The sequence below is a fragment of the Meriones unguiculatus genome, chromosome 17 (assembly GCF_030254825.1).
Source record: "Meriones unguiculatus strain TT.TT164.6M chromosome 17, Bangor_MerUng_6.1, whole genome shotgun sequence".
NCBI classification, from domain to species: domain Eukaryota; kingdom Metazoa; phylum Chordata; class Mammalia; order Rodentia; family Muridae; genus Meriones; species Meriones unguiculatus.
The window spans coordinates 68,222,774-68,248,779 of NC_083364.1; the positions used below are offsets into that span (position 1 = coordinate 68,222,774).

The 26,006-nt window shown below is 36.0% G+C and overlaps 1 protein-coding gene across 2 annotated transcripts in view; it reads right to left on the reverse strand.

Annotated features, from left to right (window-relative positions):
* Nucleotides 1–26,006, reverse strand: part of Cadm2 (cell adhesion molecule 2) — a 766,465-nt gene that overhangs the window by 109,757 nt on the left and 630,702 nt on the right. For both annotated transcript variants that reach the window (XM_060370623.1, XM_060370622.1), the window contains 2 exons: nucleotides 18,493–18,663; nucleotides 6,953–7,043 (listed from right to left, as the gene is read on the reverse strand). In XM_060370623.1, coding sequence (XP_060226606.1) covers nucleotides 6,953–7,043; nucleotides 18,493–18,663 — 262 coding nt within the window. The remainder of the gene's footprint in view (nucleotides 1–6,952; nucleotides 7,044–18,492; nucleotides 18,664–26,006) is intronic.

A 26,006-nucleotide genomic window follows, 5' to 3' on the forward strand; every position in this document is an offset into this window, starting at 1 on the left:
TATTGAGACATTCTGAGTTAGCTTTCCAGCTAAACATTTACATAATCCCTCAAAATAATTGGCTTTTTGCAAGAAAACTGCCTTCCTGGAAAATGTTCAAGAAGTGCATATTCTCTGTGGATCTATAACCATGGTTCTGCAGACTCTGATGGGTCTTTCACAAGACACTGGAACATTTAATTGAAAATGATTGAGTGCCCAGCACACCACAGATGCCCAGCCTAAATAACAGCCGTGGAGATTACCAAGAGTCAGCCTCATGTTTTACAAACAAAACCAAAATATTCAGTCTCATTTCCAAGATAACCACTTGTGTGCTTCCAGAGAGTGAATGCGTGATTAAAATTGGAAGCCATGAGATGGAAGCAAAGAACCATATTAGCTACTGCAAAGGAAGGACAGGATGTGGTTTCATCTTTATTATGGAGATTTAGCACTAATTTCCTAGCATTACACCTTTGAAATAACCATAAGATAAAGTGGCTGTAGTGCATTAAATTTGAGTTAATTAATTATAATAGTGTCATAGTATCCTAGGTTCCAATCAAAGGTCAATATCTAGACATTATGTGACTTTTGATATTAAGAGATTTTTTTCTATAGGAATATCTATATGACAGATATACTTATATCATGTTTTATCTGCCATTTACTTCAGAGACATTTATATAACATATAATATGAAAGATAGACTCATGAAGACTGTATTCTCAAGGCTCTCTGACATTCCATTGTTTTATATTACATTGGTAATATCATCTAGGTCTATGTACAAGTTCTCTGTGTACATATCTACGTAGCTATATATATCTCTATCTATCAGCTATCTATCCTAGGTATCAAATATCTAAGACAATATTGAGTTTACATTACTACTTTTTTAGCTATTTGATTAAAATTTTGGTTGATAGTTTATGAATGCTCTCTATTTCTTGCCAAGCTCAAAACACTGAACGATCAAGACAATACAGCCATCAGTGTTGTTAATGTAGAAGGTAGTCTCAATTTTAGTATTAGCTGGGGATAGTACAAGACAAGTGCTTTTTAATTAAATTTTATTTTTTATATTAATTACAGTTTATTCACTTTGTATCCCAACTGTAGCTCTCTCTCCTCCTCTCCCAATCTCACCCTCCCTCCCTCATCTCCTCCTATGCTCCTCTCCAAGTCCACTGATAGGGGACCCTTCCATATGACCGTAGCTTATTTGGTCTCATCCAAACTGATATAGGATAAACCTACAAAAATCTGTACCTAAAGAAGGTGAACTAGAAGGAGGACCCTGGATGAGATGATCAATCTTCACTCAGAAAGGCAAATGGGACGGACATTGGAAGAAGGAGAAGACAGGAAAAAGGACAGGAGCCTACCAAGGAGGGTCCCTGAAAGACAAGTGCTTTTAATCCATAACACACGAATGTAAAATTTGTAAACCTTTACAACAAGGTAGTTGTATGATTTAACTCTGACAACTAAGTGGAAGAATGTTTGGGGCTAGAGAGATATCTGAGCATGCATTGCGCTTACACAGAACTGGAGTTCAATACCCTGCACTTATATTCTCAGCTCACAACTACCTGTAATTACCTATAATTTGGATCCACGGAGATCCAAAGCCTCTGAACTCTAGCACTCTCTCTCTCTCTCTCTCTCTCTCTCTCTCTCTCTCTCTCTCTCTCTCTCTCTCTCCACTTAGTACATATAATTCAGGTCTCTTGGTTTTGCGAGACACGTTTTCTCTATATAGCCCTGGCTATCCTGGAACTAGCCTTGTAGAGGTCAGACTGGGCTGACCTCGAACTTGGTGACCTTTCTATCTCTGGGATTAAAGGCATCCACCACCACTGCTTGGCTCAAGTGTTCTTAAATTAACAAATTAAAAATGAAAGAGCAATTTTGAAAAGTACTGACAAAACAATGCCTTACATTTAACAGACCTTGGATTTTTTTTCCAGTTACTTATTGCTTCATTTTATTTTATTTTATTTTATTTTATTTTATTTTATTTTATTTATTTCTTTTTCTGTTTTTATGAGACAGGATTTCTCTGTGTAAGCTTGGCTGTCCTGGACTCACAAAGATCTTCCTGCCTCTGCCTCCCTAGATTCTTGAATTACAGGTGAGCACAACCACACCCAGCTTTCCACTTATTTAATCACTTTACAGCCTGATTGCAGACCTCTCTTTCTTCTCCTCTCCATTCCACTTGTGCCCTTTCCCCTCTCCTTTTCCCTTCTTCTCAGAGAAGGGTGGACCTCTCTGGGTTGTAATCCACCCATCAGACAAGGCACTCCATCTGGGGGCCAGGGATCCAAAGGCAGTCAACAGAATCAGAGAGCCTTGGGTTTTTAAGGACTCACTGGACATGACATTATGTAAGTTTGAATCATATGATTTCTTTTATATCTGCTTGCTGTGGAAAGCTGTTAACTGATAAACTGTTCATTTCATCCCAATAATAGTGCCTGGAAGGACAGCCACTTCCACACTTCTGGAACTAGAATTAATATTTTTCTCTTCCTAATTTTTTTTTTTTTTTGTCAAGTCTACTAAAATATCATCTAGGCGAACTCTCAGGTACCTGTGATTCAAATTTGCCAGTCACCATTTATTATTTTACACTTTATCTTAAAAGGACCTCTTGCTTCTGTATTCTCTGTATATGAATATCATTTATTATTAGCACTATTATTATTATTATTATTTAAACCTTAATAATTTGAGTGCTTTAACAGGTTTTATTTGATGTCAGCATTGATTTGTCTCTATATTGGTTTATTTGTCGCCTAGATTTTTTTTTTAACATGTGAAGCATTACCCTGAAATGTGTTTATTTTGGTCAAAATCTTGCATTTGAGATATTGGAAGAATCTATGATCATAATGCACTTTCTGGAGCTACTATGCTATCTTGCCAACAATTCAATACTAAATACGTTTCAGGCTTCTGATAATGAAGTTTAGCATGGTGATTTGTAGTTAATCACTTTACCAAAAGACACTTTACAGTCTCATGGTCATTATTTATTTTGGTGTCATTTGGAGGGAGGAAGTACACACACACACACACATATGCATACATGCATTACATATACATATATGTATATATATAATTATCAGTCCTTACAAAATTCACTTATGTATACAGATTACGTAATTTTCGTGATTAAAAATATGTCTAGAAAAAAGAGTGAACCTTGTTTAAGAGGACAGACTACGCTGCCGCGATGACTGGCCAGCATGCCTCAGTCAAACACTGGTGTGAACCATGAGAAACACCATCTCTCTCATGTGGCATACAGAGCAACGGCATACAGAAATATTGTACACTTTCTGCTCAGCTTAGCTGTGAATCCAAAATTGTTCTAAGACCAGAGTTTATTAACATAAAAAAGCATGTTAAGTCAAATCTGACTCATGACAACTAAGGCAATGGATCTTTATCAATTTATTATATAGGTCCAAGCCTAACCTTCTACTTTTACACTACCACAGAGACTCAGAATATTGTACTGCAAACATCGAACCTGGACACTATTAGTAGTATGCTGATTAATCAGAAGGATTTCCGAATAGCAGAAGAAGTACAAACGTTGGTTAATACGTCTCTTAAGCGTTAGATGGAATGATTTAAAATTGCTGGGAGAATAGACTTATACTGTTACAATATCACATCTTCCCTGTTTGGTGAACAATGTATCACTGTGGATGATAACGTGCCTTCATTAACTCCTGGTTTATTCTGCAACTTCTTCTCAATAATTGGATTGTGTAACAATTGGCAAATGACTTGTGATTTTTGTGGTTAGTAAGAATAGCTCACATTAGACTGAAGAAACCGACTGGTATTGAGTTGTTTTGCCTGCACTTTTGTGTCTTTTGAAGAAACAGTTCTATTATGCCCCTAGGGAAATGCATTTGTATGCACATATCAGATTTCTCCCTTAATTTTTAATCATATCCACAATGTATGTGTAATTGTTCCCTTCCAACACCTCACTAGTTGCTCGGTGGCATGTGATCTGTCTTTTGAAAGATTAAAGTCTTTCTTCTTACAAGGAATAGATGTTTGTCTCTGTGCAATTATGCAAACTAGATTTCTGCCAAGACAAAAAGAAAAATTATAATTACTAGAAGGTAAAATAGTAACTACAACACAAACATTGTGCTGTGTACACAGAAAAATTCATCAGATCCTGTAATTATTTTCTTCTTATAGAATAACTGTCAAATGCACGCTTATTGCACTAGAAAAATGTTTCATTGCTTTCTTTCTTTTTAACGGAAATTCACAATGTTCTAAACATTGCGTTAAAATGAATGCTGATTCGCTTGTCACAGCATTCACAGGCCACCCTGCATCTTCTAAGGTCATGACTTTAATGTAATATAAAGGGGATTTTTCTTCTTCCACTTTTATAAATGGAGAATGTGATGCTTAAAAGCTGTCTGGGAATTCAGCCAAAGAGAGAAAAGGGTTGCCGAGACTCTAGGGAGTTGAAAGAGAAGTGGCTGGCATTAGCTTGGTCCCCACTTTAGACAAAAATTAAAACAATAGACATGTACAGTAATCTCTCTTTTAAGGAAAGAATAGAATGCCTCTATAGTAATGTCAAGTGGAACAATTTGGTACTGGCCCAAGAATTGCAGCTGTTCTACAGGAAAATGGCAAAAGGCTCCTGTCCAAAGCAGGCAAATAAGGCATGATTGTTCATAAACAGTCACTGGGGCCCTCACATTTAGAACAAGGAAAACAACATTAGCATTCTGGAGGGCAGGCTACAAACAGGAGTCTCACTGCAACCTGAGCCACGCCGCCGTTTCATGATTTACACCACAGATAGTGGTGCCACTTTAACACAAACCACGCACATAATAAATGATGAATTGCTCGTTCTTTAGGAAATCATATGTTGGTCAGACATACGCTTGAAAGAAACAATGGAGATTCGAACAAGAACTAAGGGTGCTGTTCAGGTTGCATATGAGACGAAATGAATGTTATCTGTTATATATTTTCGATTCTCACTTGCTCATTAGATGTGGATCAGGTAAATAGAAAAGATAATGGGAATTAACCATCTTGGGAAACAGTGATGCCAAAATAATGAAGTGGGGAATCAGGTGCAATAGCTGCCGAGAAATGGAGCGGAACTTTGGTGGTGATTACCAGAATAAATGATACAATTTCACCCTGCCCAGTGGGCTTATGTGATGCCACACTCCGCATCTTGCCAAAAAAGCCTGGTCCCTCTATTGGTCTTTAATTTACTCCTTATTTTGAAATTGTTTTCAAATGTATTAATCATCGACCATTCCCACTTGTTAGGTTTCCTCTTTGGAAAAGGATGGTCTTCACATGAGTGATTCTATTCTTTCTCCAGGATGGACTTCCTGATTAATCCTCTTCAGGTGTCTGTCTGTTCTCTGTGCTCCAGTAAAGACCTTTCTCATTATGAACATGAAGATTTCGTGTGACAAACATCAAATGGCTTCTTTCCAGTCTTCCTTTGTTTTGTGTCCTGTCTGCCTCATCTGACACAGCTGTGGATGTGGTAGAAACCAGAGAGATCTACAAGTTCAATCCTTTTGAAACAGGTTAATGCCCTCATCTACTGGAAATGATACTTTGAAAATGGGAAGGAGTGCATAGATTTCAAGACAATCAGGAAGAACAAACAAAGCAGCCGTCTAAGCCAAAGAACAAATAAAGGAAATTGCTGGTAACTTTACTGATAGTGTCCTGGGAGTTCAAAGAAAAATGAAATAAGAAACACTGGTGAATAAATTAGAACATATCATGTGTAAAATTGTAATAGTAGTTTTGCTATAACCTTGCAAACAATAACGATGAATGCAAAATATGATTGTTTTGACCCATTACCTATCTATGAATTAATATTCACATATGCTACATGAAATGAGATATTATTAAAAATTTGGGCAATAAATCCTGTGACAAATGTTAGTGGAATCGTATTTCGGTGAATATTAAAGTCTAAATCGAGTAGCAAGCCTGACTAGGATGAAAACTGTGACTCTTTCCTGAGCCTGAGTCATTCCTCTCTGAACAACTGTGGTTTCAGCTCCAGTCCTGAAATCATCCTGAGCCTCATTCTTGAATTTACAAAGTAAATCCGGATAACAGAGTGGCAATTTAGATTCAGCAACTGAAGGAGCAGCAGACAGTAGGTGAAAGTCTTTTAAGTTTTTGACAGGAGTGAAGTGTGTGTAAATCCTGCCTTACCAATCTTAAACCTTTGTGAATAGAGGGGAAAAATCGCTCACATTTCTGGGATTAAAATTTCTCTCCTGTAACATAAACAAACTTTTTATTTCCTTTTTCTCTTTACGTGCTGCCATTCATCAGTCTCCTCTGGGAAGGATTAGTCAGTATCTTCTGAGAAAGATAGAAATTTCAATTTGTTAAACTTTCAATAAAAATAGAAGATTATTGTACTTTGGAGTCATCTTTAATGCAAGGATGGATATTATACTTCTAAGCTTATCTCTACATAACTGAATCCCAGAGGTTCACTGAGGCACAATTGCTGAATCATATCTAAGGGAAGTGATGCACATTTCTTAAAATAACAGTTGTATAACCTCCACAGTTCATTAGTGCTATTTTAAAAAATGGCTCTACCATTGGAAGACAGAGATGGCATGGTAAAAGATATAAAGAACAAAGAATATTGTATTCCATTTGAGCAAACGTGCATACATTTCTAAGCATTTCAGATATCAGCTTGAACATCAACAGGTCATTTTATTGTGTACCTTATGTGTGGACTCTAAATTTATACAAACTCATTTTAGAGAACTCTGAAGAAGAAACAGTAAACACAAAAGAGCTCCTGTGTTTGACAAGAGAAGGTTAAAATGCAATGTCTACATTTACAAACTGCATTAAAGACAGATGTAAAAATTTTACTATTCATTAATTCACTTACAGTGGTTTTCCTTTTGATTCACATGTCAAAGTTAAAGCCTGTCCTTCTTGTGGAAAAGGAGTGGATGGTATAATCTTAACTGATGGTGTATCTAGAAAATAAAAGAATAGAAAAATCATTAGTCATATTTTATGGATACGTTTTTTAATTAAAACATGTGTTCAGCATCTCTTATGTTTCACACACAAAGACACACGCACACACATACATATGAAAGGCTGCTTTTTACCCATCTGTGTAATTTAAAAATATCTGAATATCTTAGGAGTACCTCTGAAATCTGAATTTAAATGTGACATTGCAAAAAATAAAAAAAAGGTTCAGATGAATATCAAGTATTCAACACAATTGTTTCTTCAACTATTTATAGATAGCTATGAATACTATTATTGTGGACTGAATGCATTCATGTGCATTTGAATAACAACACTTTCATTGTCACAGAACTACCAGGGACTCACAATAAGGAACCCCCAATGAACTCAAGATAAACTACTTTCTCTGAAGCATTATGCAGAATCCTTTTGAAGAGGCAGCCCTGCAGCTCTGTGCACATGCTGCTTTCCTTACAGTACACTGGACAAAACACATCAAATTTCTGCTTATAATAGTCCTGAAAGGTAAAATTTGATTTCATATGCAACAATAAAATTGTCAAATATGTAATTGTTTCTATTTAATAAAATCAATCCTTGTGGAAATAAATTAAAAACAACCCTAGGACACCAAGGTTTAAAAATCACATGGTATGTAATATCCTTTAATTAACAGGAAAGTACAAGTTTCAGAGAAGAAATGGAAAATACAGTTTAAGGAGGAACAAAATACGCAGAGTAATTTCTTTATAGTCTGTATAGAACTATGTTGTCCAGTTCTTTCTCTCATATCTCTATACACTGTACAATAAACACAATAGCTATGAACTCTCAGACTCACTCATTTTTCCTTTCCCCTCAAGCTTAATAGAAGAAAGGAACCCATATGAGGTCATAATAGTGGACTGTCTTGGAAACAATTTCAGGAAGCGTCAATCAAGTCTGTAATTTTTAAGTTAGTTATTTTCCTTAATGACATAGTATTGAAATTTCCCAGCCTCTGCTTCAATACCTTGATCAGTATTGAGCCCCAAAAACTAGGCCCAGGGGTCGCTGAAGAGACTGATACCCCAACCAAGGACCCTGAGAGGATCCCAGAACCCCTGATCAGATGGACACACCCTCCTCCCATACTTGTCTGCTTACTGGCTACCCTGAAGGGGACAAATATTATAATTATTTGGGTATAAAAAATGACTAGTATCTCAGAAATGGAATTAACACAGGCTTCTTACTTTATTTTTATTTTTTCATATTAATTACAGTTTATTTACTTTGTATCCCAGCTGTAGCCCCCTCCGTCATTCCCTCCCAATCCCACCCTCTCTTCCTCTTCTCCTCCCTGCCCCTCTCTTAGTCCACCAGGACGCCTCCCCTTCCATCTGACCTTAGTTTATCAGATCTCACCCGGACAAGCTGCAATGTCTTCCTCTGTGGCCTAGCTAGGTTGTTCCTCCCCTGGGGGAGGGGGGAGGTCAAAGAGCTAGACACTGAGTTCATGGCAGGGACTGTCCCAGTTCCCCTTACTAGGTACCCACTTGGATACTGAGCTGCCATGGGCTACATCTGAGCAGGGATTCTAGGTTATGTCCATGCATGGTCCTTGGTTGGAGAATCAGTCTCAAAAAAGACACCACTCAGGCTTTTTCTAAATCCTAAACCTACGTATGTTGAAGCAGAGGAAATGAGAAACATTTGGTCCTCAGGCCATTACAACTCGGCAGAAGGCAAACATGTCAATGGCCCTCCAGGCTGCACATTCCTGGCTCAGTTTCTGTCATCTTGGACTCACGGCTTTCAACAATTTCAGGAAAAATTCTCTAAAATGGATCTGTTTTTACATTTATATATAAGTAATCCCGATTCTCCAGGTGGCTCAGGTTCACATATTGAACTGGGAATTCCTACAGAGTGCCTCAACTTTACCAGTTGATTTCTGTTGGATGTTTGTAAGAACCAAGTTGGCTGTCCTTGCCTTTTTGTTCACACACTCAATCACATGACTTTAGTCTTCAATACCACATGTTGTCATTTCCTTGTCTGATAGTGTGTGTATGTTTTTCTACTGCCCTTTTTCTATTTGCTAGTTTGTTGTTTTATTATTATTATTATTATTATTTTACTATTAATTACACTTTATTCATTTTGTATTCCCCCATAAACCCCTCCCTCCTCCCCTCCCGATCCCACCTTCCCTCCCCCTTCCTCATGCATGCCCCTTCCCAAGTCCACGGATAGGGGAGGTCCTCTTCTCCTTTCTTCTGATCTTAGTCTATCAGATCTCATCAGGAGTGGCTGCATTGTCATCTTCTGGTAAGGCCTGGTAAGGCTAGTCCTAGTTTGTTTTTAGTGTTTGTTTCTTAGGCATTTTAGAGAAAGACACTCAAACTAAAAGTACAAACATCATGTATCTTCCTCAGAGCTACACAGAACAAAGGACAAAGTACAACATATTTGCAGAATATTTGCCAATTCAATTAAGAGTTTGGTTGACTATTCTGTCTGATAACAAACGGACAGGTAGAAGTATCAGTTCCGAATGCAATACATTGTTTTTCTTTTTTTTTTTTTAAAGCAATGTTAGGTATAATTTAAGGTGTGTGAATATGTAGGAAAATATTTTTCCTTGCATATTATTTCTTTTGTTTTTATTTGAACAATTCTGTGGTTCATTCATGAAGAATATAATTGCAATGTTAAAATGGAATCATGAAAAGGTCACTCATTTTGGAATAAAAATTTTAACTTGTGCAGTAAGGGTACTTTATGTACTACTTTATAAAAATATAAAATAAAAAATCAAAGAGAAAACATTGATCCAGCAGAATGGATTTTCTGTATCTGTAACAAAGAACTTACAAAACAGCTGTTTTGAAACTACTATGAAACCACAAAATGGGCAGCCTCAAAGCACAACTCTTGAAGCATTTAGTACTAGGGATCCAACAACATCTGTCCATTACTGACAGTTCTGCAGGTTAACAAGGGGACCCTTTGAATCAAATGTTTTACCTGTGAATCCCTACCTTATTTCTTCTGTATTTAAAAAAATAAAATAAAAATTTGAGTTTATATGTAGGTAACATTTTCTTGTTAGGGATGTTGGCCAACCACAAAAGAAACTCCTAACATGTCAATCCACAGCATTGAATATATTGAGTGAAAAAAAGATAATCTATAATGTAGAGCCTGAGTCAATTGCATTGTTCTAAATCTTCTGGTCTTTGGTAAAAATAAAATATTTTTATGCTACTTGTTGACAAACATATATCCTCTGACTATGCACAAATTATTTATTTATGAAATAAACATTTACATAGTTCCTAAAATTTAGAAGGTGTGGTGTTAACTTTTTTATCAGTTAATTATTACAATGTAACATAATATCAGCATGCATTGTAACGTCTTATTTTCAGTTTTCAATTTTAGCCCTAGCTTTCAGAAATGATGCTATAGGATGTTGGGCATGGCTTTCAGAAACAATGCTAATGACATCAGAGATCATTTCTTTCTTACTTATAAGTGTATTATCAGGGTGAATGTAGTTCCTATACCTCATTTAGGTGTCTTCCCAGTAAATTAACAAGGTTTTGTAATGTTCTTTTTTCAATTAATATTTGGGATCACTTTTATGTTATAGCATCAACATCTTATTAAAGTATCTTCTTATAATAATAAAACCACTGATCAAATGCTTGGTGCATAATTCTCCTTGATTTAAATATTCCATATACAATGGTTCTCTAGAATCTTTTAGAAAGCACACTGGAAGGCTGGAAATGCATTTCAGTGGAGATCACTGGGTCCAATTTCTAGAATCAACAACTCCCAACAGCATTCAAGGAAAGTTCTGTTTTTGTTTTTGTTTTTTTATGAAACAAAGGCTTGGAAGGAGTGCTCCACCAGAGTTCCACAATAAACTCAATGGCTCTCTTCCCTGATGTAAAACCAAGTGCTGGAATAAATTGGTATTTCTGTTGTCTCTTAGATAACACTAGGGATTGAGATACTTCTGCCAATGCTTTGTCTTTTGTTCTGGGTCATTTACTCTTCTTTGAAATCAGCTAATTATCCCTATAGTTCAATTAGAACACAGTTTAAGGCGTGCCTCGGCCCTCTGTTATTTGTGTGTTCTAATCAGTTGATATTGATGAACTATGTGCACAGTTGTTCTGTGGGTCTTCTTTTCTATTTTCTCATTGCTTCCCTTTCTTGTCACTAGTTTTCATGGAAAAATGAAAAATGTCTTTTAAACTGTATCCCCTTTTCTCATTAATTAGAAAAGCACTTTTCCTGAAACTTTTATAAAATGGTTCACTTGTTTGTATTTCATGTATATGTGTGTTTTCCCTGTATGTATATGTGAGTAGCAAATGTGTGTGACACATGATTCTTGAAACCAGAAGAGGGCATTGGAGCCTCTGGAATTGGAGTGAAAGATTGTTAAGAGCCCCCATATGGAAAAAAAAGAGAGAGAGAGAGAGAGAGAGAGATGGATTTGACTGAGGCAACTGGAAATTATTGACTACATAATTTCTGATAAAAAGAATGTTACAAATAAATTCTAGGTGACTATGTATCCTAAATGTCATATGTCAGGCTAGGGAATCTGGGCATTCTGCATGATATAGGAAGGAATCATCTTACATATTTAAGTGAGCATTAGGCTCAGAACCAAGATTCAGGAAGTCATGCTTGTAAGTGGGCAAGACTGAGGAGACTAAGGAAACATTAGGAGCAGCATGCTTTTGTCATGAAGCTGAGTCAAGAGGGAGATCTGAATGAGAAACAAGGGAAACAGTAGAAGTACAGGACAATGAATGCATTGATACTTTATTCCTTATAATTCAGACATTTTACACTTATAAACTCTGCAGCATATGATTACAAGTACTTTGTCAAAATACTACTTTTTAAAAAACAATATATTATTTGTATTTTCCTGAATGGTCCTCCCAAACAAAGCCAAAATTTAATTAAAGAAAAAATAGATTTAGACAGTACTATCTTGCACTTACACTATAAAAACATTAAACCCTTTTAAAAATCTATTATGCATTACAAATGTATGCTTTTGCTATGCTTTCCATATTATACAGAGTCCTGCTACCTCAGCATCCTAGGAATCACTGCACCATTAACTCATCAATTATGTATCCTACCATGATTAAAAGAACTAATAACAGAATTAGAAGAGGGAAGTAGGATGGAGTCATCAAGAACTGCCAGTACATATGTCGTTATTTAAATTTAATGTAAATCCGTTAAGAATAAATCCTAAGTTAGATTTCTAGTCTCAAGCTGCACATTCCAGCTGCTGAGTAGCCATACCAGGAGCTGGTTGTTGACTGCAATTTGAGGATACATACAACACATTATCATCATGATAGAGCAAGAGTGACATCAATCACTGCTGTCACTTGACCTTGATTTGCTCAGAATATTTGCTTCTTTTTTATTTTTATGTATATGTCTCTACGTATGTATGTGAGTTTTCACAGAGGCAGAAGAAAGCATTGTGTCCCTGAGGTTACTGGGGAGCTTTGAGCTAACTGGTGTGGGTGCTTGGAACTGAACTTAGACCACATGAACATCAAGCGGTCTTAATCACTGAGATGCCTCTCAGTCTATACTTCTTTAACGTTGTTTTTAATCTCAAAGACAAGAATCAATGGAAAAACATATTGAGTGAAAAAAGTCTGTGTGTTCAGGTGGAATATTTTTGTTCTGTATACCAAATACCTGCAAGAAACAAAGTATAAACAACAGAGTTGTTAAACCCCAAGCACACAAACACTGAATCTCTTCTATAATAATCAGAACTGTATTTAAATCAATTCATGAGAATAAATGCTGAAGTTGATTATATAATTGATAAATGTACCAAAAGTTTATAACAGTGAGTTTGCTTTCTCTAGCCCAAGGTAATTCTATAAATGAGTTTAAACAATAAGAGAATCACCATAGAAACAGTGGTATACATGTAAAAGTTTTAGGGGAAATAGAATATTTTCATCATTCTTTGTTCAGCTAACTAGTTTGGAAATACAAGAATCAAAATGTTTAGGTCAAGAATAAAATTGACCATTAATCCATTGTAGATGTATTTCATTTAAAAATGATAATGTGTTCTTTATGCTATTTTAATGGATTTATGCATATATTTTTATTTATCACCAACTTAACTGATCTCATTTAAATTAGTGTTGTACCTAAGCCTGAAGCTCCTTTTTTGCCTTCCCTTCTCTTCTAAATCCCACCCTTTCCCAATCCTTTATCTCACTTTTCCTTCCCTCCTCTCCTTTCCTTTCTTCTCCTCTCCTTTTCTCTCCTCTCCTCTCCTTTCCTTTCCTCTCCTCTCTTCCTCTCCTATCCTATCCTCTTCCTTCCCCTCCTCTCCTCTCCTCCTCTCCTCTCCCTTCCTTTCTTCTCCTCTCTTCTCTTCTCCACCTCTGCCTCTCCTCCCCTTCCCTTCTCTACCCTCCCTTCCTTTCTCTGCTCTTACCTTCTCCTCCCCTCTCTTCTTTTCTCCCCTCTCCCCTTAACTCCTCCCTTCTCTTTTCTTCCCATCTCTTCTCTTCCTTTTACTTACCACCCTCCATTATCACTCAGATAAAATGTTTCGCTCAATTGGAGAATCTATTTTACAAGCAATTTTAATTATTTTATCTACTGCTTAAATATTAAATGGTTACTAATATCTATAGGATTAAACATTATACTCAAATACAAATACAAAAATGTTAATGATTTTTATTTGAGAGGGAAAGTGCATAATGCATTTTGAAACACAGGCAAAACTTTTAAAACTTCCAACACTTATTTTCATCTCACTCTAAAATGTTATACTGCATTCACAGAAAAATAACATTACTCTGACATTTTCCTATTTTTTCTCATATTTTTCTTTTTCAATAAGAGATACATTTTAGTATAATTATGGAAATGCAATGTCATGTACAGAAAATAGCTGTTTTGTTTTTCTTCTAGTCTGTGCAGTACGCTGGGTTTTCTGTTGGTGCACATACATTATTTCTGCTAAGCATTGAAAAAAGTCTGACTCATACAATATATATTTCTAAAAATCAAATCATACAAATGAAAACCTTTGTTTCAAAGACATGGGTAAAGATAGAAAAATAAATAAGAGTTTTCATCCATAAAAAATGAGTGGCTTTTTATGCTGTTCATTTGAGAAGTATTCTCTTACCTGATATGTAAAATTTGAAACTATTTGTGGTTGACAGAAATTAATAATGTTTTTTTCCATTTTTAAATTCCAGTTTAAAAGGTCCCTTTCATCAAAGTGGTGGTATTTCAATTAATAATTATTACTTCATAAAAACTAAAAGTTGCTCTGCTATAATTCATAGGATAAGTTCTGTAAAAATTATTCACCATAAGTGTACAGAGTTGAAACACCTTTATCTAACTTATTTAACTATGTATTTTCATTATGTTTCTTGGTGTGTGTGCTCCAATTGCCTTCTAATCTGGCAACAAGATTTTTGTACTTCGTGCACTTATTATCATGTACATCATTAAATAAATGCATATGTTCTCTTTTTATGCACCAGAGAAAGCATGGATAACTCTTCTAAGTGTTTCTCCTTTTGTCATTCATACTAAGGATATTATTAAGCCATTGGAACAGCCTAAATTTACAAATCACTCCATTTTGTCCCCTTTTCCAAAACTGTTTTCTACCTTCCTCTATTTGAGTCCATAGCAATTTTTTACATCATATGTATTACACATGTGCACCTGTGTGGAATTTTTTTCTCCCATTTTTAGGTGGAAAATACTGACATTCTTTTACATTGGCTTTGGGAGTTTATAAAGATTGCATCATTAGATATCTTTTTTCTTCAAATTTTAATACTTACTGTAGCTCTCTCAAATCACTGTATTTGTTTCATATCTGGGAAATATATCTGCAGCCTTAAAGGATCATTTAGCATTACCATCAGTTGTTTTTAATTAAGTCCATATACATCAATGATGGTATGTTAAATGCTAAAAAAATAATTTAAATTGATCTAATTTCTACCTTCTGGACACTTATGTACTAATCCATGATAGAATAGGATGATGTTTTTAATTCATCAGTCAGTGTGAGTACGAAATATTTCATATAAAACTTTGGGAAAGTTAAAGAATTCAGTTACTGTTTTCCTTAAAAATTTTGCAAAACAATTCATATTATTAAGTTAAAATACTGAAAATAACAAAAGAACAAATAACTGACAAAGGATGTAGATCACCATTCTGAAGTTCAAAGGAAGGAAGCATGAGCTTGGCAGTAGATGTTTGGAAATAACATCTAAACTGAAACATTTATAGCTATCATATTCTTTAAATTATGGGCAGTGAATTTGTTCTTTAACTATGGGATAGGAGAGGTCATGGAGTAAAACCAAAGTGACTTGAGAAGCCAGAATCCTCAGCTAATGAAACCTTAACCTGATTAGGGTGTCTTATAAAAACAAATTTTGTTCTGCTTTAATAATTTTGTTTTCAAAGTCAAGTTACTGAAATTCCCATCAGTGACCTAATTGTATTCTTGACAACACCAAATCCTGAACCTTCTTCCAAACATAGAGAAAATACCTGCCTTTGTTTTTCATATAAGCAATGTGATTCTCCGTGTCTTATTTAATTATTTGTGTGTGTTTGTGTGTCTGTGTGCTTGGAGGAATTCTTACCTGTGAGTGATCGTGGGGAAGCTAGAGGCAGACATCTCTATGTCTCTCACTCTTTACCTTGGTTTTTGGGGATGAGGTCTCTTGCTGAAACTCTCTGATTAATCTTCCTGAGCTAGACAGCTAGCGTGCACTGCCCACCTCTGTTTTCTTTCTCAGCACTAGTGGCAGGTGGATCCCACTCTGCTTGTCTGCTTGTGTACCAAACATCCACCCAGGAAGATAACCTAGACCCACAAGCCTGATTTCATTCTAAATATTCTCCTCTTTAGTTACTAAACCCAACAGGACATCTGCTGGGTCTTCTCTCCCATCAGCACAGAATACGGAATAAATACTGTTTCACTATCTGAAGGACCTTGCACTGATGGACATTCTAAATAATTATTATGACTCGTTTTCCACTAATTTTGTTCATCATATTTTGGAATTATAGTTAAGTAAATGACAAATATCATTCCAAATTCTATTACCTCAAACAGTACAAGTATACTGAAAAGTTCTAACTATTGCCATGGCAATACAGGTCCTCTAACAGTATCGATTTGTTCTATTTCCTGTAAGAGGAAGATTCACCGATCAAAATAAGCAATATAAAAAGATGGGTCATTGACATTCATTTGAATTCTTTTAAATGTCACTAATTTGACTTAAATTGTCTCTAGCTCATAGGGATTAATTATCTAGTTTATCACCAAATCAGCATAGGAATTGATTCTCTTGTTTATTATCAATCTAAGCACTTTCAGTGACCTTCAAAAAGTCATTTTTATATAAATGTTGAAACTAGAAATAATATTCATATGGTCTCTATGTGTGCTTGTGTCAGAACCTGCTTCAAGGACAGCAGAAGAAAACCTAGTAAAACTAATCTAATACAATGCAAATTGCTGAGACATTGTAATGGTTTCAGACACATTTCTGGTATTTTCTTCTAATGTTCTTTATTCTTTACTAGTGAGTTCTACTATGGTCTTTTTGATTGCCTTGATTTTTCTAGAATTAAATATAACAGGTGTGCTACTAATTCAGGGCTTTGTGTCATTCATTCCTAAGCATTACAATTGGATAAGCTCATCAAAACAATGATTTTACTTTTGTCTTCATCTTCCACCCTCTCATTTGGCATATTTTTCTCGAATAGTAATTGTCATTCATTACCATGTTGCATGCAGAGATCATTTACTTTTCCTTTCATTTACATCTAGAATAACTTTTGTGAGATTAACCTGTCTATTGTGATTGTAGTGGTGATAAAAATTGGGACAAGTAGGTTTGTTTTGTTCTTGTTCTTATCTTTTTTTAAATTTTAAAAATTATAGTTATTATTATTTACTACAATTTATTCACTTTGTATCCCAGCTGTAGGCCCTTCCCTCATTTTTTCCCAATCTTACCCTCCCCCTCTTATCCCTTTATGCCCCTCCCCTAGTCTGATAAGGAAGGTCCTCCTCCCCTACTATCTGATCATAGCCTTTATCTATTTATTTATTTATTTATTTATTTATTTGGAAATTCAGTATTCTAAACCATGCTGCTCTTTAATAAACGCCAATGCATCATTGGCTAATAAATGAAAACAAAATACAATGAAGCATATTAGAATAGTGTGTTCAAGGTTCAGCATTTTAGGATTTAATGTTACTATGGCTTCCTCACAATTCCGAGTTCAAGCTTTAATTTCATCCCAGAAAAACAACCAAGAATATCACTTTACTATATCAAAAGATCAAATCGTGCAAATAAGAAAATACATTTTTTAAATCTTATTGTCCTTTTAATTTGGCTTACTTATTCAATTCACTCGGCCTCATTTTTGTAAATATGTGTATGCCTTTGATTTTCGTAAGTAAGACATTATAAGTCTACTATTTGCTAGCGATTGACTTCTCCCCCTGAACCTGCACACCTTGGAACAGAGGGCATTACGTGCACATTAAGCTGTGTGAGTCCATGCCTCCAAAGCTTCAGCAGTGCTGCTCATGTGTGAGCGTCCCTCACTGGGCATCATGACTGCAAAGGAAGTTATTTCTATAGATGTGGGGGAGGTGCCCCTGCATTCAGAGACTAAACTATATCTTTCAGAGGATAAAAACAAGGGAAAAAGTTGTAAGCAACTAAGTTATTTTGATGTAACTCCATTCCTCTCACCCACCCTCTCCTGCATACATGTATGCCAAGCTACAGCTCCAACTGTAATAAACAGCTTTAAACTCTGAAATGTCTTGTATTTACTTCATGGTTTGGACCCACACTGGGATAAAGGATTCTTCCCTTTGAATGTAATTGAGACCAATGAGGAAAGGTTTGTGCCCATTTGCTGCGATTTCATGTGATTTTAAAAATGATGGCAGCTCAGTGCCCAACTGGGTTCCCTAGTAAGGGGAAAAGGGGTTGTCTCTGATATGAACTCAGTGACTGTCTCTTTGATCACCTCCCCCTGATAGGGGAGCAGCCTTGCCAGGCCACAGAGGAAGACAAAACAGCCAGTCCTGATGAGACCTGATAGGCTAGGGTCAGATGAGGGTGGGGTGGGGAAGGAGGATCTCAGGTATCACTGGACTTGGAGAAGAGCATGGGAGGAGATGAGGGAAGGTGAGATTTGGAGGGAATGAGAGAGGGGGTTACAGCTGGGATACAAAATAAATAAATTGTGATAAATTTAAAAAATAAAAAAAAATTATTTTAAAAACAAATAAAGAAACCAGTAGTATACATAAAGGGGTTGGGGCTCTTTACTTACAGTGTATTTCTAGCACCTGCATGGCTACCTGAGGGGTGGCATTGAGAGACTCGTGGTCTACCCTGCAGATGACGGCGACTCCATCATCGCTGCGGTCCACTCGGAAATCCAGTGTGCTGCTAACGGTGAAGGTCTTTCGGTTAGCATCCTCCTCTTTCAAATACTTTACATCTGAAAATACAAGTTATAGAAAACTTCTATGACAGTTTCCACAACCCATAACACTTCATTCATAAGTAACTTAAAAAGCACCTTCGACTGTTGTCAGGTTTTGAAGAGGAAATCTGTGAATTTACTGGTAGAATTTTTAAGGCCACAATAGTTAGGAGTAACACTAGAAGGACGCTCTGTATGTTGTTCTTCAAAATAGATGTTACGAATGTGTTTATAATTTGAGACACAGACGCAAATGTATCTCAATTTGATAATAAGAAACACAACTCCCAAACTGAATTCAAGAAGTTAAATAGAGAAGTCAAATTGAAAGGGTGTGCCAAATACCATTTTTATTAGTACTTCCAACTTAACCAGACTCTCATCAGCTTTTTTTTTATCTGTCCTCAACCTACAGTCCCTTTAGAGACACAAATCTCTCCTCCAGTTTATGTTTACATTTCTCTAAAAACATTATGTAAATTCTCTGAGCTGTAAGCACACTTGGAAAGAGTATGTCTATTAGTATCTGTTTATGACTTAGGGTGTGAAATGCCTGTGCACTCTGATTTTCACTTTGAAAGGAACAGGCTAGCTTTACAGGTTTCTTTATAAATTCTATACTCCATGGTAAATTAAATTTTCCCAGCACTTTTACAGAAGGCAGGAGGAGGAGTGGATAAATTGAGAGAAGACCCTTTGCAAAGGAATGGGAAAGGTCTCCTCCCTGCTGTGGAGGAGTGTCCAGATCTGCAGTACGAGATAACGTTGCTTAGTAACCATTCCAGATGTCACCAGTTCCCCAACTCAGATCCCGGCAGGACCAGATAGACTTGGCGCCTAGGACCAGATAGACTTGGCGCCTAGGACCAGATAGACTTGGCGCCTAAAATGAACCAATCATTTAAAAAGTCAACTACCCAATCCAGTGTCACCAAGTTCGCAACTTCCACGATTCCCGCGCTCCTTCCTTTAAAACCCTCAGACTTCTGTCTCTCCTGGCTGTTCCTTGCTGGTTTTGTGGGGGGGGCGGGGGGGCAGCCCCATCATAGGATGGCTGAATTAACACTCTTGCTATTGCATTGATGATTGGTCTCCTGAGTTCTCTTTATCCCCCTCGGAAAGTTAAGGTCCCCTAGGGGTTCCCCCTTTTGGGCCTAACAACTTCAACAACACAAGAAAAAAAATAAACCCTAAAATTTTTTTCCATAATTTTATTTTTCTCATTAGTTACATTTTGTTAATTCTGTATTCCAGCTTTCTCCCTCATTCCCTCCCCAATCCCACCCTCCCTTCCTCATCTCCTCCCTGCCCCTTTCCAAGTCCACTGAGAGGAGAGGACCTCCTCCCCTTTCATATGACTCCCTTTTGTCAGGTATTTTCAGGACTGGCTGCAAAGTCCTCCTCTGTGGCCTAAAAATTTTTAACAGAGAAAGGTGGCCAGCTTTAGATAGAAAAGAAAACACTTGAATACTAGATATATTTAACACATACTTGCTTTGAAATTTATGCAGAGATACTGTTCCTCCCTAGGTTGAAGAATTCATTCAACATAAATGAAATTATTTTTCTTAAGATGTGAATTCATTTATTGTTTTTGAAGCTTATATTTATATGACGTCTGAGTCATTGTATAATGGCCACTTTGGGATTAATTCATAATTTCTTAGGTTTGAAGGAGTTGATAAGAATAGGACAATTTTTACAGAGATAATCTAGAACCCTTGCACAGAGGTAGCCCATGGCAGCTCAGTCCCAAGTGGGTTCCCTAGTAAGGGGGACAGAGGCTGTCTCTGACATGAACTCAGTGGCTGGCTCTTTGATCACCTCCCCCTGCGGGGGAGAGGTGCAGTTTTACCAGTCCACAGAGGAAAATTGTGAAAGACAGTCCTGATGAGACCTGATAGGCTATGTTTAGAGGGAAGGGGAGGTATCAATGGACTGGGGAAGGGGCATGGGAGGAGATGAGGGCAGGTTGGAGGGCGGGATTGGGAGGAGATGGAGGTGAGGTTGAAAAGTGAATAAATTGTAATAAACAAAAAATATATTTAAAAAAGAAATTATACAATTGGCTAAGGTTAATATGCCGTTAGAGGAAGACCTTATTGTCGTAATATGCCGTTAGAGGAAGACCTTATTGTCGTAATATGCCGTTAGAGGAAGACCTTATTGTCGTAATATGCCGTTAGAGGAAGACCTTATTGTCGTAATATGCCGTTAGAGGAAGACCTTATTGTCGTTGAAAGCACAATTTGCTCCATGTTCTCTCTTCCCTGTTGTCCCGTCTCTCAGCATCTAATAAACAATGGTACTTTTGGGAATCAAGTTCATCACTAAAGATATTTAAGTTACAGTAACAGAAAGCTTATTAAGGGAAAGCTGTTGCCTTCTAGCCAAAAGAATGACATTTATGTCTGGTGGAGAAATGTCATTGCCTTTTCCCTGAAGAGTTAATCCAATTGGGCTGCTCAGTTATTGGGCCAAGGGACCACTTCTCACCAACGCAGGTTCAGCTTAAGTCATGCTAAAGTTATAGGTGAAATAATTTTTCTTTCCCAGAATTTCTGTTCCATAGCACACTTCCTATGAGTTGCCCTGAATCTATTGTTTGCCCACCATTCTGAAACTTTGGTCAGAATAATTTTTTCTTCTCTTCAGCCTCTCTGTGCCTCTGCGCCCCACCCCTCTCTTTCTGATACTTGCAAAAGCCTAAATCAGCTTCTCTGGTACTTTGAGCTATTTCACTCTTTCTCTGATTCTCCCTTCCCTGCCTAGGCTATTGACCCACCTGGTGGCAGACCTGCAGGCCTAGTTAACCCAAGGGGCATGGTTCTACATCTCTCTTAAGCTCCTACCTATGAACTCATAATAAACATCATCTAAAATGTAACCTCTGTGGTCTTGTGGTCTGCAAATTTCATTCTTTTAATTCATGGGACAAGAAACCGAAGGACATTTATTTCGGGGTGTTTCGTAAGGACTTCTAGCTCCTGCTCAGAGATATTCTCTTGCAGTATAACCTGTTACTACATATTAACAATTACTTTTCAAATACGCAAAATATGTTGGTAACAAGCAACAGGTTTAGTTTCTTCATGATTCAAACTTCTGAAAACATTTTACTTGTAAATTGCACCAGATATTATGTGCTATGTGCATTATCTTTTGAGTCTATTTATATATGAGGAATCATAAATTTATTTTATTGCTTAATTTCAAAATAAAACGCCACAGATATGTTTGTATATGCTAGAGGTATATAACTCCTAAATATTTTGTTTTTAAAGTTATAAAAACTTATTATTTTTATTCTGTTTATATGAGAATACTCAAGATTTTTAACACACATTCTCTCTCTCTCTCTCTCTCACATACACATACACACACTCGAAAGTCTTATGGCCCCTAGACAAGTGTGGAAAATAAAAAAAATATCTAACAGTTTGAAAGTGGTATAACTCTCTCTTTTAATTATAAATTCTAGGACACCATGGCACGTGAATTATTTTTCATAAATGAATCTCATGAATACCATTTCTGCTTCTGTTGAAGTCATTAGTTGATATCTTTGCATTTTAAAACTAACACAACTTCAGTTAAAATATGAGAAAAAATGAACTGACCACCTGTAAGTATAAGTTTTATCAGCATAATACAGATGTGTACAGATGTGTTTGTGGCTATTTAGTTCTATTAAAATTTTAAGAGGCACTTTTGGTTTTAATTACTTGTGTTCTTTCAAGAGAATGTCACCTACTTTCAGATTTTATTTTTATCCTGTCAGTCTATATCCAGTGGTTACTTATTTCTAGCTCTAAGTAGTAGAAAAGTAAGACAATTTAGACTTCTTAAAAACTTTTATAATTACATTATACAGTACTTGAAGAAATTGGTCTTAAGCAGTATTTTACTTGAGCATTTTAAAAATTCACACACCTGCTTCATTTAGTTGCTTTCTTTAAAAATATTAGTAAGGTAATATTAATTTTATAATAAAATTTGAAAGTAATTGCACATAGCATAAAATTTTAATAATAATTCAAATAAAACAGGCACTATATAATTTGTGGATTTTATAATCTTATATATTAATATATCAGGTTAATTCAGGCCTCCAGTGTAAACAGGTATAATCACTTAGATAAGCCAGTTACACTTTTTCCTTATTAGGTGCTTACCTGCTAAAACAAAGAGTATTTAAAGTATAAAATATATTTCGAGTTTTATTTTCTCTCTCTCCTCTTTTTCTCTGAGTAGTGTGTTGCACACACATGAATGTGTTGGTACAAAAGCCAACTGAGCTCACACTAGGACGTTTGCTCTTTTCCTCTGTCACTCTCAAAGGTATAGCCTTAAATAGGATTTCTCACTCTTCTAAAAACTTGCTATTTAAACTGTATTGGATGGCCAGCAAGCTCCCTGGTCTCCACTCCTCCATGCTGTAGTTACAGGCAATAAAGCCTGACTTTTTGCATGGGTACTGAGAACACGAGCTCAATTCTTAATCTATTGTGCCCTCTCCCTAACCCTTCATATTGCTTGTTTTCAAATAAGTGATAAGTTACAGAATTATAGAGCTTATGTAAATTTTCTTTTCACTGTACAGGTTAGTTTTTTTTTCTACAAGTCATTTTGTTTCATACTTTCTTTAGAGTTTCCATTCCCTTATCTCAAAATGTAATGTGCACAACAATCCCTTCCCATCCTATTGCAATGCAGATTCTCAACCTCATCAAAGGCAGTGTTGAGCCTGATGGTTGTCTGATGGTTCAGAGACAAAATTTTGAAGAGTAAAAGGATAGTAGATACATGACCATCACATATTGTGAAAATACCCTTAGACCATTGACTGTGGAATGGGACTCATATATTCAGAAAGTAAGATCTTCTGAATAAGAATAAAGATAGGACAGAACCACAAATGAAAGTCACTTAGAAAATATGAGCAAAAAATAGATGCATTTTTTATAACCTGAGTTATATTATCTAGAAAACAAATCAAAGACTCACTTGTATTTTAAACATTCATTTCCCCCACAAAGTAGCAATTTTCAAGAGATATCTCCATATCCATCTTTCTTTGGCTTACCGTATTGCCTCTGTGCCTGATCATTAACACTGAAATTTCGAAGGAAACACCTCTCGAGGGAAGTTCCTGGGAAGTAGCCTTGTCCCAGCAGTATTTCAAACACACCCAATGCAGTTTCTTCTGAACTGTTCTCATTCATTTGCTCAATTCATTTTTGTGGTTTTGATGTCATTCAGACAGACATGAAAAGGAGATAGTTCTACTTTTGTGAAGAATTCTGAAGTAGATCTCCATACCAGCTGGGCACATGGATAGGACAAGTCTCTTTATCATCCACTGCAAAGCTAATAGGTCACACTGAGAGCAAGGTGGTTCCTAAATAGCCTCTCCACATGGAAAGTGTTATCTTTTCCACCTTCCGAATTGTGTATAATGTGAGACAAGCTCTTTTGTTTGAGCCTTACATTCTCTAGTAATAAGGAGATCAGCAAAGATATATTGTGAACCCCGTGTATCACTACATTTTATACATAAATTTTATTAAATCATCTATAGGATTTGTAAATGTAATTTTCAATTGATTATAGAAAGACTATCTTGTGTTTTGTATGGAGGTACTGTCTGTCAATTAAAAACATCCATGGCCTATAAAAAGCAGGCAGAAAGGGGTCTGGAAAATAACCAGGTGTGGACATTTGCCCAGATGTGAGGAAGACAGACACCATGTGGCAGAATGTATATTGGTATAAATGGGTTATTTTAAAGTATGAGATAGTCAGAGACAAGCCTAGCTATATGGCCTAATATATAATAAGTTATTCGTAAATATATTTTGTGTCTCATGCGTCATTATTCTGGGAGTCTGGGCTTGGGAGAAAAAAATACACACCCTACTACAGATTAGATGATAATCACCATTAGGAAAATGAAGGGGTAATTCATGTTAAAAGTCTGAAAGAGATCAGTGATACAAGGAAAATAATTAAACACAATAAAGACAAAATGCGGCAAGCCAATAGCAAACATCAAATTAGATGGAGAGAAATTTAAAACAATACCAGTAAAATCAAAGACAAGATGAGGCTGCCTGCTCTCTCCGTAGCTGTTCAACATAGAACTTGATGTTCTAACTAAAGAAATAAGTCAACTAAGGGAAATCAAGAGGATACAAATAGGAAAGGAAGAAGTAAAAGTATCACTTTTTGCAGATGATATGATAGTCTACATAAGGCACTCAAAAAAATTCTACCAAAGAATACTCACAAATGAAAAACCTTCAGCAAAGTGGCTAGAAACAAAATTAAATCAAAAATATTAGTAAGTCTCCTTTATGTAATTGTTAAATGGGCTGAGAAGGAAATTAACTAACACCCTTCATAATAGCCACAAATAATATAAAATATCTTGGTGTAACTCTAAACAAGCCAAAAACAAAACAAACAAACAAACAAAAAACCCAAAACAAAAACTGTGTGTCAAGAATTTCAAGTCTCTTAAAGAAACTGAAGAAGACAACAGAAGATGAAAAGACCTCCCTTTGTCATGAATCTGTAGGCTTAGGCTTAACATAAATGGCCATTTCTACAGATCCAATGTGATTCCCATAAAAATTCCAAAACAATTCTTTATAGACCTTGAAAGAGCAATTCTCAACCTCACATGGAAAGAAAAGAAAAAAATCACAAAAATACAAACAAACAACAAAAAATAGCAAAAATAATCCTTTACAATAAAAGAATTTCTGGAGTTATCACCAACCCTGATTTCAAGCTGTACTACAGAGCAATAGTAATAAAAACCACATGGTATTGGCATTAAAACAAACAAGTTGATCAATGGAATAGAATCAATTGATTTTTGACAAAGAAGCCAAAACCGTTCACCGATAAAAAGAAAGCATCATCAGCAAATGATGCTGGTATAGCTGGATATCTGCATGTAGAAGAATGCACAGAGGTCCATATTTATCACTCAGCACAAAAAAAAAAAGAAAGTAAATCAAAGACCTCAACATAAAATTGGATACACTAAGTCTATTAGAAGAAAAATGGAAAAGAATTTTGTACACGTTGGAATCAGTGACAATCTTGAACAGAACACCAACAGCTCAGACAGTAAGATCAGTAATTAATAAATGGGACCTTATGAAACTTAAAAGCTTCTGTAAGGAAAAGGACAATGTGGGTAAGACAAAATGCCAAACTAAAGAATAGAAAAAGTCTTTACCAACTGTAAAGACAGAGGGTTAATATCCAAAATACATAAAGAACACAGAAAGTAGACATTAAACCAAATTATATAGTTAAAAAAATGGGTTACTGAGCTAAACAGA